This window comes from Garra rufa, chromosome 25 (assembly GCF_049309525.1).
Source record: "Garra rufa chromosome 25, GarRuf1.0, whole genome shotgun sequence".
NCBI classification, from domain to species: Eukaryota; Metazoa; Chordata; class Actinopteri; order Cypriniformes; family Cyprinidae; genus Garra; species Garra rufa.
Window position 1 is genome coordinate 30,217,083 of NC_133385.1, and position 17,117 is coordinate 30,234,199.

The 17,117-nt window shown below is 39.7% G+C and overlaps 1 protein-coding gene and 1 non-coding gene across 2 annotated transcripts in view; one reads left to right on the forward strand and one right to left on the reverse strand.

The window, feature by feature from the left end:
• Window positions 1-17,117, reverse strand: part of b4galnt4a (beta-1,4-N-acetyl-galactosaminyl transferase 4a) — a 240,420-nt gene that overhangs the window by 111,034 nt on the left and 112,269 nt on the right. Inside the window, exon 3 of the mRNA XM_073831802.1 lies at window positions 14,591-14,689. Within this exon, the coding sequence (XP_073687903.1) occupies window positions 14,591-14,689 (99 nt within the window). The remainder of the gene's footprint in view (window positions 1-14,590; window positions 14,690-17,117) is intronic.
• Window positions 4,132-4,203, forward strand: trnae-cuc (transfer RNA glutamic acid (anticodon CUC)). The gene has a single exon. It is a non-coding gene; the product is annotated as a tRNA-Glu (tRNA).

Below are 17,117 nucleotides of genomic sequence, written 5' to 3' on the forward strand. Positions count from 1 at the left end.
TTTTAATAAAAAAATATGTTTCTGTTATTATTGTTATTATTATTGTCATGATTTTTTCATTTAATGAGTCCCTATGTCTTATCTGGCTGACATTATTCATTCTATTTAATTTTATAGAAAGTGAGTGTATTTTTTACTGTTTTCAAATCGATTAATCGCGATTAATCGCATCTGAAATAAAAGTTTGTGTTTATATATGTGTATTTACTTATATTTATATGTAAATAAAATATACACACATTCATGCATATATTTGAGTAATGTATGTAATATTTATTAATGCCAATCATATATAGATATGTATATATGTATACATGTAAATATTTCTTAATTATGCATCTGTATTTATACATACATATAAATACACAGTGCACACACATTTATTAAGTAAACAAACTTTTTTTGGGATGTGATTAATTGCGATTAATCAATTTGACAACACTCTTTTTTTAGATTATTATAATTTTTAATGTAATGTAATTTAAATGGAGAAAGATGTTTCTGGCATAAATGTGCAGTAACATCATCTACTAGTAGGGGCTAAACACTGTTAGCTAACTATGGTTGCAAGTTCTATTGAACTGTATTGTAAACAACATAACTTGCAAGTTGCAACCACAATTGATTTTGGGAAACGCACCCCAGATCTCCATGTCTCGTGTAGCTGAAATTACTAATTAGTTGTTTGAAAATGAATGCATTTTAATATTCATAAAACAATTTAAACAGATAATGAAGTTTCTTGCTTAAAAGTGTAGCTACAGTGTCTATCCAATGGCTAATGCTAAATGCTAATGCTAAGCAGAGCTCCAAATCTCACTAAAAATGAATGGTTTGTGATCTTTTTGTCACTCCAAATCTGTGAACACCCCATAGGAGTTGTGTTTGGGAATCTTTGGTAGGGTTCACATACTACAAAATGCCTGTGAGAATCACTCACCGGTCAGTAAAATCACAGCAGACAAATTTAACACAGCCAGAGAAGATGGCTCTGTTCCAGCACAAAGAATAACCAGAGTAATATTTTTCCCAGGAGCCTATTGTATTTCTTAGAGCAAACCTCATATCCCACGAGTACGTCTAAAAAAACATGACCTTCACTTTTCTCAGTCAGTCTGGTGGAGGCCCATTGATCTAAATCCTCTCAATACCAGACAGACCTGCTTCACTCCAAACTCTCCTCCTGTCTCAAGCACAAGAGCAACCCACGGAGGAATCACGTCCCACGAAAGCAGGTTCGTGCCTGACACAGACGAACAATTCGCCAACGCTCAGAATGACAAGCAATAGCACCATTTGTCACCCATAATGCCTCTGGGATCGGGCATGAGAGACGTGACGTGTGCAACAATCGCGCATCTGTGGGCATCTAGTGCAGGATTGCTCTCTGTGGAATAAGCCAAATTGAACTAGTCCAACAACAACCAACAAGCTAATTGGTGATGTCCCAACTCATTTTTCCCATAGGGATTAAAAAAAGTCTTTGTTAAAGATTTATAAGCCTTGAACCAAATAAACCAACTACGAGGAAAACCACTGCATTACAAACTTTGATTTAAAGCAAAAACGTATTGGAAAATCAGACAAAAGGACAAAGGTACAAGACTATATTCAATGGCTTTAGTGAGGAAAAAAACTACAATCCCATGAAACACTTCCAATGACATAGTCGAATTGAAAACAATGAAGTAAAATAATATTGCTTATACTTTTGACTGATTTGATTGGCGGGCACTATAGAGTTCATTTGTGATTTGCCTGCATCTGTTCTCTGATTGGTGAATATTTCTTCACAGAATTATGGGTAATGTAGATTTCCATCTAGAATTCCAATGTTTTTACACTGAATGTAAGCAACATATAAAACTCAAGGTTCAGATCATATTATGGTTTTTAAAGCTTATTAACTATTTATTAAATTAATTTATTTAAGGCGAGAATTAAGGTGAATAGGGTAAAGAAATAACTAATAGTTATCACCTTACTTACCCAGTTAATAAATTACATTGATAATTGCAAACAAGTTTTCTCAAATGTTAGGTTTAAATATGCAAACGAGGCATGTAATGAAATATGCGCTAATTTGCATACATTTATAGTACAAAAATCTAAACACTTGATGAAGTCAATTTCAAAATTCTTGTTTAATTTTTTTTTACGTTAGAGTCAAATGTTTTTATAGAGGGATTTTGGGTATCTGATTTTGTAACTCCATAATTCAGAAAAAACAAACAGAAAACAATGTATTTTTTTTTACCATTTTTGGGGGAATAAAATGTATAAAATCAAATTATATATGAACAAATCTCTCTGTAAAAAACCCTTCAGAATATAGACAGGAATAAAAATGTCAAGTTTGGTGTGTGTGAGTGTTACTGAAGTGGAGATTTATGGCTCAGTCATTTTGAGAAAACGGCCTTTAAAAATATGTATCGTAATTGAAATCTATTAACAAAAATAGATAAAGTGCTATAAAATAAACACTTAGTGTCTTTTGGGTGTTTTCTTTCCACTAGTCTGAAAAAAAAAAAAAAAAAAACACTTTATGAAACACCAAAAAGCCCAAAATCTCAAACTTGACAGGTGCATGAAAAAAAGCTTTTTTCAGATATGTAAAAAAGGTGGGTTGGCTGCCGTCGCTTTAAGACCTAACGCACAGATCCAAAGTACTGTTACACATCCGTTTTACTTTTTGCTTTCTGTTTATGGTCACTTCACTTAAGACATAACTGATAACGTTTATGTAAAAACTTGCAGAGACGGACATTTTGACATCATTTTGTGTGTATTTATTCATTTAAGCGCAAGAAGATGTGAAAGAGAATTGAATTGAATTGTGTTCTAAGTGTAGCCTGGCTAACGCCAAACCACGTTATGACTTCGTCATGATTCGTGGTCTGGGAACCACATGTTCATTTTCTCGTATTTGAGGCGTGGTTTACGAATGCCCAGAGCCGTTTATTGGGCGCTACGAATGTCTATCAAATGCGCCTGTGCGTAGCTCATAGCCAATCGTTTCAATCATACCGGAAGACGTATACAGAGCGATAGTTTAACGCCAAAAGTTGCTCTTTTTTCAAAATAAACTTGCGTTCTAAACTACTTAGAACACTATCTAAGGGGCCGTTCACATGTCGTGTCTTTTGCGCGCTAAAGTTCGTTATTTCAAATGTAGACGCGCGGTATGCGCGCACATAATGGAAGCGACGCGGTTGCGATGCGCTCGCGTTTTCCATGCGCAAGCTACAGAGCGGTTTGGAAAGGAGAAAGCGACGCGCCTAGCGTTTTCCACGCGTTTTTAGGTGTGACATGTGAACGGCTGCATCGAATGATAACTTGCTGCCATGCTGGATCCATAGTTATAAACAAACTGCTTCGGTGAGTCGCGACGCATAGAAGGCGTCATCGTCTTGCTGCTCCCTCCCCGTTCTGTGATTGGTTCCCTATCTGAGGTGAAAATTTGGTCCATGGTTTCCATGCTACCTTCCAGCGTGAATAAAATCGCGCTGCGCGGAAGGCAGCATGGGGACACCCAGGCTATTCTAAGTGCCAAATTAAGTTCTCTTTCACAGTTCAATGGTTTAAAATTGCTTGAATGTTTAAAGGGAACCCCAGGTATTCAGACTTGTATGGCTTAATGCAACATAAATGATGTCTCTTACTGAAATATGTAGTAGAAATCAATGAAAGATTTACGTTATTTAAAAAAAATCCATATTTTGGACTATTGGGAGGCGCCATTGTTTCAATTATTTTAAATAGTTGCACTCAGTGACACAACCTGGAACATCCTACCAGGATGGCATCTAGCGTTTCTTGTCTCTGCCGTTTGTAAGCTCTTTCAGTATCTGTGATCTACAAAAAGCCTCAAAGGCTTCAGGGCTAAAGTGGAGAGAACAAAGACGCTGGTCTTTATGAAGTTTAATTCATCCACAGGCATCTTCCCATTCTTTTCAACTCTTCTTATCACTAGGAAAGCAGTGAAGACTTACATGCCTTTTGACTACAAATTACAACCAAAAGCTGCACAATGTGGCATCTTTTTTTTTTTTTTTTACTTTTAGTCTTGAGTTCAATCTCTCTTTTTTGGCTCATTTTATCTGTAAAAGAAAACACGCCTAATGATTATGCTCCCTGATGGTCTAGTGGTTAGGATTCTGTGCTCTCACCGCCGCGGCCCGGGTTCGATTCCCGGTCAGGGAATGACTTGTTTAGGACAGCTGTGGCCTAATGGCTAGAGAGGTGGACTTGTAACCCAAAGGTTGCAGGTTCGAGTCCCAGGTCTGGCCCTCAATACCACGACTGAGGTGAGTCCCTTGGGCAAGACACCGAACCCCCAACTGCTCCTCGGGCGCCGCAGCAATAGCAATATGGTGCCCACTGCTCTGGGTGTGTGTTAGTTCACTACTGTGTGTGTGCACTTGGATGGGTTAAATGCAGAGCACAAATTCCGAGTATAGGTCACCATACTTGGCCTCATGTCACCTCCTTTCCTTTCCTTATGCACACCTGAATATAAGAAGTTTTTCATTTACAGCCAATTATATATCACATTTAAATGATTAAATACAAAATCAGTAGTAGTTATTAAGAATAATCTAGTGGGGAATTGGTAAAATGTGCTTGAAAAAAAAATATGACCAATATGACCAATATATCAACTTGCCTAATAATTCTGCACGCACTGTAGGCTTGTTTGTGAAAGCTATTGATAGAGCTTACAGATGGCGATGTAGGTTTAAACCAAATGCCGTAGCATAGATTTTTTTTTCCCGCAAGGAGTCTAAACACCAGCTAAAAAGTCTAAAAGTCAGGACAAGCGCCAGCATGTTTGCATCCTGCTAGGATGGCATCTAGCGTTTTATGTCTCTGCCATTTGTAAGCTCTTTCAGTATCTGTGGTCTACTAAAAGCCTCAAAAGCATCAGGGCTAAAGTGGAGAGAACAAAGACGCTGGTCTTCATGAAGTCTAATTCATCCACAGGCATCTTCCCATTATTTTCTCCTCTTCTTATCACTAGGAAAGCAGTGAAGACTTACATCGCTTCTCTTGTTGAATTTTGACTACAAATTACAACCAAAAGCTGCACAATGTGGCATCTTGTCTTTTTTTTCTGCTTTTAGTCTGAGTTCAATCTTTTTGGCTCATTTTATCTGTAAAAGAAAACATGCCTAATAATTATGCACACCTGAATATAAGAAGTTTTTCACTTCCAGCCCTCATGCACAATTATATATAACTTTTAAATGATTAAATACAAAATCAATAGTAGTTATTAAGAATAATGTAGTGTGGAATTTGTCAAATGTGCTCTGAAAAAAAAAATATGACAAGAATATCAACTTGCCTAATAATTCTGCACGCACTGTTTGTGAAACTGGGGGTTAGTCGACTAAAACAAGACTAAAACTAAAACAATTCAGATTACTAAAATATGACTAAAACTAAATGGCATTTAAGTCAAAAGACTATGACAAAGACTAAATTGTAAATTTGCTGTCAAAATTAACATTGGATTGAACTGGATGGACTAAATTGTTCATGATACCAACATACAGTAAACGCTGTGCTTTGGTGATAACATTAGAAGTTCAAAACAATCAGATCCATCTATCTCTTCTTGAACGCAATAATATACATTATGTACTGTAAAAACTCATGGAGTCATGCAAATTTTTTTCTTTCTCAAGGCCAATTAGTCAACTAACTACTAAGATGACCCACTGACTAGCCAGTTTTCATAATCTATAGTTGCTCCTACAGAAGACGTTTGTGTTTGAGATATCACAGATTTAATACAGATATCCTACCTGCTCTGGTCTTCGTGACTGTACTGTAATAACCCGACGGGAAGTCGCTGATGCTCACAATTTTCTCAACTCTCTAATGACACATAATGGCTTCGGATAACTGCTGCCAGCACTGTCATTTAGTGGCAACTGGGAGACTAAAGAGAGTTCCTCAAAGAGAGAAACGAATAGCATCCTCAGAGGAGGGGGGAAAAAGCAATGATGCTCTTAGCACTGAGGCGACAAAAGTGGAAATGAAACTGAGCATTGACAGGCCAGAGGTCAAAGTCTTCTGTATGGAACTGATGTATCACGTGGCCCACTGGCGTTACAGTTAATCTATAAAATGCCGTAAATTCAAGACCCCGTCAACGCTCTGTAGTCCTGCTAATGGTCTGGCTGCCCATTACCGTCAATCCTCCATCAAAGTGTTCCCCTCAGCCTCGCACCTACATCCGTCCACTTGAAGACTTCAAGGTCTGATTTTTTTCGATTTTTCCCTCGTCAGAACTACCAACTTCGCCAATGATCTCTCATGCCTAGATTTATAAAAATAATTAGTCTCATTTTAAGCAATACCAGCCTGTGTTTGCTTTGCTAAGCTGTGAACATTTGGCTGATCTCAATTGGTCTGAATATCACCTGTGCTCACTCCTATAAATAACACAGCCTCTGAGAGCTGTCAGGGACCGGCCATCCATTCCCTAGAAGCAACTGTGACTGATGCTCAGTTCCTAACACACAAGAGAAAAGCAAAAACAGACTAAAAACAGACTGAAGAACTGTACTAAGAATAAAGCAGTCATAGAAAATGTAGGGATGCACAATATCAGTACTCTATTGAACAATCTTAATTAAAGATTATTCTATTTATTAGTTGAATGTACATGATTTTATATTTTATTTTACTCAGAATTCTTAGATTATATCACAGTTTTGAAATTTTTTTCCCTGAGTTTACATCTGATTATTATTATTATTATTATTATTATTATTATTATGAGTTTACATCTAACAATTTAGAATTTTCTAAGTTTATATCTTTCTTTTTTTATTTCTGAGTTTACTTTTTCCTTTAAAATTATTTTTATATCTCACAGGTTTTTTTTCTTCTTCTTGGAATTCAAAATTTATATATCACAATTTAGTTTTTTTACTTTGGAATTCTAGGATTATATCTCACAATTTTGAATTTCTTCCTTGGAATTCTGATTTTATATCATAATTTTGAATTTTATCTTTGAATTCTGAGATTATATTTCACAATTTTGACCCCCCCCCCCCCCCCCCTTCTTTTTTAAAAAATTCTATGTTTATATCTCACAGTTTAGATTTTTTCTTCTTCTTAGAATTCTGAGTTTACATCCGACAATTTTAATTTTGAAGTTTATATCTCACAATTTTATTTTTTTTCCCCTTGGGATTCTGAGTTGAAATTGGTAGGTTGTAAAGCTAAAACAAAACTAAATAAGTGAATATTAGATGAAAATCTTGGCAAATATACTGCCTTGGCAACTAAAATAATTTAAGTTAAAATACTAAAATGACTCAATTAAAACTGAAATAAAAATAAATGCTAAATGGAATATAAAGCTACAATATAAAACAATACAAAATACAGTACAATATAAACAATATATAAAAGCTTTATGTAAAATAAAAAAATGAAAGCACAACAAAATTACTAAAATTACAATATTAAAAATGAAACAAAGCTAATTTAAAAGCTTAATAAATACTTAAAAAGTATTCAATAATATTAAAATAACACTGACTATCATAATATTAATTAATTTAATATAATTTTAATTTTAAATGTAATCATTTTATGCTGTACATTAGTGTTGTGAATTCACTTGTAGCATTTAAAAGGATTACTTTTATTTCTAGTGTGTATTTATATTTTTATATCATATAATTTTTATATTATCAATAACATTAAAAAATAATAATAATATTGGTGCATCTCTATGAAAGCAGGCTGAAAATATGATCAGAACAAATATTTTAACATCAAATAATCCTCTTTAATCCAGTTTTAATCATATTTCATGATGGTTTCCTTCCAGATGAGCCAGACTCGAGTCAGCGTTCGAAAAAAAAGTTTGAACTTTTGAGGGAAAAAAAAGTTTTTGAAAAAAGCTGTGAGGGGATCAGGTCTGGCCTTTGTGAAGGTCAGTTGAATTTTTCCACAGACTCAGTAAAGCGTTTCTGTATGCACCTCGCTTCAAACACAGGGGTATTGTCATGCTGGAGCGGCTTGAATCCGTCTACAACCGGAGGCGCCGGAGCGGCACATCATCTCTGAATGTTCACTTACACGGACAATCAGCCGCAGCGCTCGATACTAGACTTCGGCAACGCTAAGATGGGAAAATCACTCGCTATCTTACTTTATTTACTATGCCAGTAGCTGTATAGTTACCTGGCCTGTGAGTCTGAAAGCCCTGTATTTACCGGACCTGCTGCCATTCACCTGCAGAATATTCCCACCTCTGCATTATTATTTGAAAATGGTGCATCTAGTTCATCGAGATTTCTGTATAGCGGCTCTGACTCATTATTGTGCATGTGCTGGTTTGGATGATGGGCTGAAATGGCCAGCGTTACGAGCACTGCATTAAATCCTGTGCTTTTCCGAATAAGCAGCTTAGGAGAAAATCTTTTTACTTTATCTAACGGGAATAATTATGACAATAATGTCACTTCAATGGAGGTGGATAAACAATCCAATTTAATCATCCAGCTGTTTGGTATGGAAGCTTGTTTCCACCACGGAACAAGAAAATGTACTGTAGGTAATTGAAAAAGGTTATTTCTTTTCATTTCACAATTCTGACTTTTACATCTTGCAATTTTAACCTTTTTTTCCCTTCAAAATTAGTTTATATCTCGCAATTTAGATTTTTTTTCTTGGAATTCTGAATTGACAACTGACAATTTTACTTCTTTTTCTTGAAATTCTACATCTACATCTCACAATGTTGACTTCTTTTTCTTAGAATTCCAAGTTTATATCTCACATTTTTGATTATAATTAGGGCTGTCAAAAATAACGCGTTAACGGCGTTAATTATTTTGTTGTTGTTAATTACGTCAAATTTTTTAACGCATTTCACGCATGCGCAGAGTGACGAATTATTTGTCAGGAATTGGTTGGGGAGCTAGAGGCGAGATGGAGCAAGGTGAGCCTATGGACGGATTCAAATATAAAAAGAATGATGATGGTACAGTTAACAAGTACAAGCCTGGGCGACAGCCCCTCTGCAACTGGAGTGGTTAGCCAAGCTTAGGCCCGGTTCTACTGCGGTAGACGGTGCTATATACCCTCAAACGAAAGCAAACCAATTGAAGATCTGGCAAACTATCCAGCCTTGTTCATCTCCTGACTAAGTGTAGACGCGATGTAAATAAAAGATTCATTGTGTAGTTTAGAAAGCTTTATTGATTATAACGGAACGTTGTGAGATCTCTATGAACTAAGATTTGTGACGCTTTTAGTGATAATAAAGGGAGCGCGCTTTGCACTTTCCATGCCATAATCCATTCAGAATTTGTATGAAACTTTCGTTTTTCTTATGTTTTGGGAATTAAATCTGCATAGTTATGCTGGGTTCATTCTCGAAAGAGCGGTGACTGACACAGTGACAGAGTGGAGAGTGGAAGATACATAAAGCCGCTTTGCAGGTCATCGAGGCACCAGCTCAATCATTAGCATTTTTTCAGTGGAAGCAATTTGAAATTATCCGTCATTTTTGCTCACAAAGGAAAAAGTAATACACCAAAAAACGTTGCAGTTACACACTATGCCGTTACTACAGGTTCATCAGGCTCAGGCACTGAAGGACCTGTACGAGGGTGGTCATAACCCAGAAGTTCTCCATGAACTTCGTATCGCCACGGACCTCGCTCTACGTGCGACGAAGGTGACCGCGCGGTCTCTGGGTCGTGCCATGTCCACTATGGTGGTCAAGGAACGCCATCTCTGGCTGTTCTGGCTGATATGAGGGACTGCGAGAAAACCAGGTTCCTCAACGCTCCGGTGTCCCAGACCGGCCTCTTCGGCGACGCGGTGGAAAACTTCGCCCAGCAGTTCTCCGCTGCCAAGAAGCAGACTGAGGCCATTAGTCACATCCTGCCCCGGCGTGCAGCTGCTGCCTCCACCCGGCCACCAGCGGCACCTCAGTCTGCTCGTCGCCGAGGGCGGCCCCTGCCTCCACCTCCGCTCCACAGCAGCCACCGCAGCAGCCTTCACAACGGCGCCGTGGAGCCGGTCGCAGGGCAGCTGCCCAGCCCGTCCAGGCCCCCACAAAGACCAGTGGCAAGCGTAAGAGAAAGAGGCCCTGAGACGGGCGACCAAGAGATGGAGGACGCTGCTCTTCGGGAGATGGTGACCGCACCACTCCCTCCCCCGGAGGAGGGCCGGGCGGAGAATCTTTTGTTTGTTTTTTCCCCGCCACCGATCGCACGGAGTACCCAAATACTCGACAAAAGAGCAAATTTCTCTATCTCTGGGTCCCCAGAGGGGTCGGCAGGGAGTGCGCGGGTCATCCCAGCGCCTCACCCACCTTCCCCTCTCGCCAGCGAGCGACGATGGGCGGTTTGCGAGTGCTGCGAAACGGACTACTCACGCACCATCGCCTCATACGCAGGTAAGCTTCTCACATACACAGCACACAGACGTTCTGACCCCGCTTCGGACCGGCTACGAGACGCCCGGGCGGGGTCCCTGCGCCCCCTATCGCTGCTCCCCTGCGGGTATGTCGGTGGTCCCCCTGGTGCCCCTTGTACACTACCTGGGAGCCTGGACAGAGCTTCCCAGCCCCTCCAGCCGATATGAGGTCGGGCTTCTACAGCCCGTACTTCATAGTACCCAAGAAAAGAGGCGGGTTATGGACGATCTTGGATCTGCACGTTTTGAACCGGGCCCTTCACAGGCTACCGTTCAAGATGCTCACACAGAAACACATTTTCAAATGTGTCCGTCCCCAAGATTGGTTTGCAGCGATCGACCTGAAGGACGCGTACTTTCATGTTTCAATCCTTCCGCGCCACAGACCCTTCCTGCGGTTCGCGTTCGAAGGCAGAGCATATAAGTACACAGTCCTGCCCTTCAGGCTGTCCCTCTCTCCCCGTGTCTTCACGAAAGTCGCGGAGTTCCCCTTGTTCCCCTCAGAGAACAGGGCATTCGCATTCTCAACTACCTCGACGACTGGCTTATTCTGGCACAGTCTCGGGACCAGTTATGCGAACACAGGGATCTGGTGCTCACACACCTCAGCCTGTTGGGCCTTCGGGTCAACTGGGAAAAGAGCAATCTCCTACGCAGAGGATCTCTTTTCTCGGAACTGGACTCGGTCACTCAGACAGCACGCCTCACGCAGGAACGTGCTCAGTCAATGTTGAACTGCCTGAATACATTCAAGAGCAGGACGGCGGTCCCACTGAAACAGTTTCAGAGGCTTCTGGGGCATATGGCAGCAGCAGCAGCGGTTACACCGCTAGGGCTGCTCCATATGAGACCGCTTCAACACTGGCTTCATGGCCGAGTCCCGAGGAGAGCGTGGCTCTTACCGGGTTCAAGTAACACCGGCCTGCCGCCAAACTTTCATCACGTGGTCAGACCTCTCATTCCTACGGGCAGGAGTACCCATGGAACAGGTCTCCAGGCATGCTGTGGTACACACAGATGCCTCCACCACTGGTTGGGGAGCCACGTACGACGGTCAGGCAGTTTCAGGGGTTTGGACGGGCCCCCAGCTAACTTGGCACATCAACTGCCTCGAGTTGCTTGCAGTACGTCTTGCCCTCCTCCGACTCAAAAGGCACCTACGAGGCAAGCACATGCTGGTCCGTACGGACAACATTGCGACCGTTGCATACATCAACCGACAAGGTGGTCTACGCTCCAGTCGCATGTCGCGACTCGCCCGTCATCTCCTCCTGTGGAGTCAGAAGCATCTGAGGTCGCTTCACATTCCTGGGTTGCTCAACCATGCGGCCGACGAGCTCTCACGAGCTGCGCTTCCCGGAGAATGGAGACTTCACCCCCAGTCGGTCCAGCTGATTTGGAGACGCTTCAGCGAGGCTCAGGTAGATCTGTTCGCCTCCCCGGAGACGTCCCACTGCCAGTTCTTCTTCTCCCTGACCGAGGGAACACTCGGCACGGACGCACTGGCATGCAGCTGGCCGCGGGGCCTTCGCAAATATGTGTTCCCCCCAGTGAGCCTTCTCGCAGAGACACAGTGCAAGATCAGGGAGGACGAGGAGCAGGTCCTTCTGGTAGCCCCTTACTGGCCCACTCGGACCTGGTTCCCCAAACTTATGCTCCTCGCGACAGCCCCTCCCTGGCAAATTCGTCTGAGGAAGGATCTTCTGATTCAGAGACGGGGCACCCTATGGCACCCACGTCCAGACCTCTGGAAATTACATGTCTAGTCCCTGGACGGGACGTGGAGGTTCTAAGTGACCTACCCCAAGGGGTAGTTGACACTATTACTTCGCCGCGAGCGCAGTCTACGAGACATGCCTACGCCCTAAAATTGAACCTGTTCGTTGATTGGTGTTCCTCTCATAGAGAGGACCCCCGAAGATGCTCGATCAGAGCCGTGCTTTCCTTTCTGCAGCAAGGGTTGGAGCGTAGGCTGTCCCCCTCAACCCTTAAAGTCTATGTGGCTGCCATTTCTGCCAACCACGACCTCATAGAAGGAAGGTCGGTGGGGAAGCACGACCTGGTCACCAGGTTTCTCAGGGGCGCCAAAAGGTTAAATCCTCCTAGGCCCCCTTCCGTACCCTCTTGGGACCTGTCTCTAGTGCTCACAGCACTACAGCAGGCCCCCTTTGAGCCTTTGCAGTCAGTTGAGCTCAAGTTTCTTTCAATGAAAACTCTGCTCCTGCTCGCACTGGCATCCATCAAGAGGGTAGGAGACCTGCACACATTTTCGGTCGACGAATCATGCCTAGAGTTTGGCCCGGCGGATCCCCGGCCTGGTTATGTGCCCAAGGTTCCTACCACTCCCTTCAGGGATCAGGTGGTGAGCCTGCAGGCGCTGCCCTCGGAGGAGGCAGACCCAGCCCTAGCTTTGCTCTGTCCCGTCCGAGCACTAAGATGCTACGTTGACCGGACACAAAGCTTCAGGACCTCAGACCAGCTCTTTGTGTGTCATGGAGGCAGGCAGAAGGGGAATGCCGTCTCCAAGCAGGGTTTACATCTAAAATTTAGAATTTTTTTACTTGGAATTATGAGTTTACATCTCAAAATTTTGAAAGTTTTCTTGGAATTTCAAGTTTACATCTCAACATTTTGAAAGTTTTCTAAGTTTTCTTGGAATTTTGAGTTTATATCACAATTTAGAACATTTTCTTGGAAGTTTACATCTGACAATCTTACTTTTTTTGTAATTATGAGTTCATATCTCACAATTTAGTTTTTTTTTTTTTTTTTAAGTTTACATCTACAATTTAGTAGTTTTTACTTGAAATTATGAGTTTACATATTAAATTGTGTTCTTTTTTCTTGCAATTCATAGTTTATATCTGACAGTTTTGACTTTTTTCTTGCTATTTAAGTTTATATCTAATCTCAAAACTTCACATCTCAAAATATTAAAGTTTTTATCAAAATTTTGAAAATTCTCTTGGAATTTTGAGTTTACATCTGACAATTTTGACTTCTTTTTCTTGGAATTCTTAGTTTATATCTCAAAATGTCAATGGGGGGGGGGCTCTGAGTTTATATCTCACAATTTTGAATAGTTTTTCTAGGAATTTTCTGTTTAAATCTACAATTTTGAAGTTTTTACTTGGAATTATGAGTTTACATCTCAAATTTTTACATTTTACTTGGAATTATGAGTTTACATCTCAAATTTTTTTATTGGAATTCTCAGTTTATATCTCATGTTTTCCTTTTTTTTTTTCTTGGAATTCAGAATTTAACTCTCAGGGTTTTTTCTGCCACAAAAACTTAAAAGGTATTTGTGACTTTTTAATCTCACAATTCTGACTATTTTTCCTCACAATTTTCTCACAAAGTATATATCTGACAGTTTAGACTTTTATTTATTACTTTTATTTTTCTTGAAATTCTTGCGTTTGTATCTATTATGTTATATATATTTGTTTTGCATAGCTGTTTTAAAATTCTTATCTGTTAGCAAATTGGTAGATGTTTTCTTTTCCAGAGTTTTCCAGAGTTTCAACGTTTTTAGTTTTTCCTCACAATTGTGAGTTTAAATCTCACAGTTCAGACTTTTATTCTCAAAACTGAAAGTCTGTCTCAAAATTCTCAGTTTATATCTTACAATTCTGACTTACAATATTCTGAGTCAGATTTGTGATATATAAACTCAGAATTGCTAAGGAGGGGAAAAAAAGTCAGAAACAAGCTTCCACAGCTTATTGGGATGGATAAAAATCTGAAACAGGATGTGATTTTCCAAATTTGCAGTTTTTTGAACAGCAGTTCAGTCCGGTTCAAATCAGTAAAATTACAAGAACAAGCACACTGAGACTTTGAATACTAATGAGCACTTTAACTTGAGCCCTGAAATCGTGGGCTAAACCTTGTCAGATATTACAGCTGATATAAAAATCTGACAGTAATACAGTTTGTTCATTACACAAAATTGCATGTTACAGAAAACGGTCCAGGCCAACATGTGCTCATTAAGAGCTTCCATGAAGGTTTGAGAACTTCTCATTAAGAACTTACACAGCTGACGACAAACGAAAGAAAGCGATAATGACTCATTGTCTAATGTAAAATGACAAAAATAAAACGACAAGCATGATACTCATACCTCTGGTTTCCATGGCAACTTTTTGTACTTCTGTGCGAGGAACTTGCGGATTTCAGCTTGATCTTTGTCATAAACACTGCCAGCGTTGGGCTCATCTTCCTGCTAGAGAGAAACAGAGAGACACCCATGTCAACATTATGCATTTATTCTTCTGCCGTAAAACTGATTGTACAGACCAAACCTTAAGGCCAAGAAACCTGAAACTTGGCCAAATGACAGAGCTCAATTTGGGGAGAACCTGACAATGACTCACCTCAATTGGCCTATAGGTGGTGCTACAGTGAGCAAAAAACCTCTCATAACTCCTAGACCCTTTGTCAAAGATTCAATTCCGGTAGGCAAAAAGAAATTTGTTCAAAACCTACTTTTGCAAACTAGCCCTAGGTTTTTCACCCGACCGGAACCAAACCAGTGCAGAAATGTTCCCTGGACAGTGAATATCAATAATTATCAAAAAAAAGTTAAACTTTCGATTCACGTTCACAACGGGGCGCCAAAACGTTTACTAAAAAGGCTATAACTTTTGAATGGAATGAGATATCTTCACCAAACTCGCAACAAACATGTATGAGCTCAAGCTTTGGTCAAATACAAAAATTGAGCAGCTTTGCCACTTTGTTGCGCTATAAGACGAAAAATCATTAAAACAGCTATAACTACAAAAGCGCTAGTCTAATTAACCTGAAAATTGATATGCAGTATCTTTGTCCAATGTGCCATAAGAGTCTATGAGGACATCAGCATATCTCAAAAAACAATGAAGTTTGAGCACCTATTAGTAAAGGTTAACAGGTGATCGGAACAAAACTCGGTGGGCATGTTTGACTCATGGCCCTAAAGGTCTTTATCCACATCCACACAATATGCATATCATTTCATAGATCCCCTCATATCCAGAATCTTTGCCTCAAGAACCAGTGCTCTCAATCAAATCATTCATTAATTATTCACAAATATGTTAAAAACCTACTTTTGTGAACTAGTCCTAGTTTTTTTCTTAATCTCGATCAAACCACTGCAGTGCAATTCTCTGGACTCTCTAGATTAATAAATATCCAAAAAAAAAAAAAAAAATTAATTTGTTTTTTTCGTTGGCTATAACTGGGTCATTTAGAAAAGGGGCGTGTCCAAGTATACCCAAAAGCCTATAAAACCTAAACGGAAACTCAAAACTTTATCAAACTTACTGAAAACGTGTCAGATGACTCTTAACAAGCATGCAAAGATTCATGGAGATCGGACCATAGGTGGTGCTATAACAGTTGAAAAGTCTTCAAAAACACAATTTCTATGGTAAATGACCTCAAATTGCTAAAAAAAAAAAGCTCATATATTCACACAAACACTAGATTTTCATATAATATGATAGATCCTCTCATTCTGAACAACTTTGCCTCTTAGAACACTAATGTCAATCCATCTTTTCTTTAAATATTTGATATTATTTTAAAAAACTACTTTTGTGAACCAGTCCTACTTTTTTTTTTTTTTTTTTCTCAATCTCGATCAAACCACTGCAGTGCAATTATCTGGAGTCTCAAGATTAATAATTATCAAAAAAAAAAAAATGTTGAATTTGGTCTTTTCGTTGGCTATACCTGGGTAATTTAGAAAAGGGGCATGACCAAGTATACCCTATAAAACCTAAATGAAAACTCAAAACTTCATAAAACTTTTGTGACCTAGCCGTAGGCTTTTAACTTAAAATCTACAATTACAATTTTCTGGACTCTCTATATCAATACTAATAAAAAAGTTGAACATTTGCATTTGGGGAGTTATAACATGGCCATTTAATAATATGGTCATGATCTAGTGTACCCAAAACCTATACATCCTATAAGAAAACTCTAAACTTCACAAATCTATAAGTAAACTCATGCATCATATGTTCTGGTGTTCGCCATTTATTTCATGTTGCCAGCATAGAAGCCATAAAGACCTTAAATGCTCAATTGTTGCTAGCAGCCATATTTCTTTTATGATTTTCCTGACTCTATTAACACTGATCTTTCAGAAACAGTATTTCCATTATAAAGCAGCTCAGTTGTTCATTTGGTCTGTTGATGGTCTGCCGTGTTCATTGGCGTCAGACATGCAGCAGCTTTTCTTTTCTCGAGCTCATCAGCAGGGAAACAGCCCGCTCATCTCTTCAGCTCTCAGTTCATTTCTCTCCATATTAATCTCCTTCTTCAGTCATGTGTCACATGTCAATGTTCAGTGCTAATTGAAAATTGCGCTGAAGCATCACAAAACCCGATTAGGAGTGGCTTAAAGTCAATACTGTCGAAGAGAAGTCACAGTAATAAAGGCCTTCATATATTGTGTTAGTTATTATGTGTCTCATTTGACAGCTGGAATGACTGGTTATGTTCACAAACCCATACTACCATACTTAATATTTCACAAGTGTTTAAGTATGTACACTGTGAATGGATATTTTCTCTATGCAAACATGACCTGGATGACATATTAGCATATTATGATGGGAATTGTATCCCATAGTGCAATGCACTCAAAATGACCT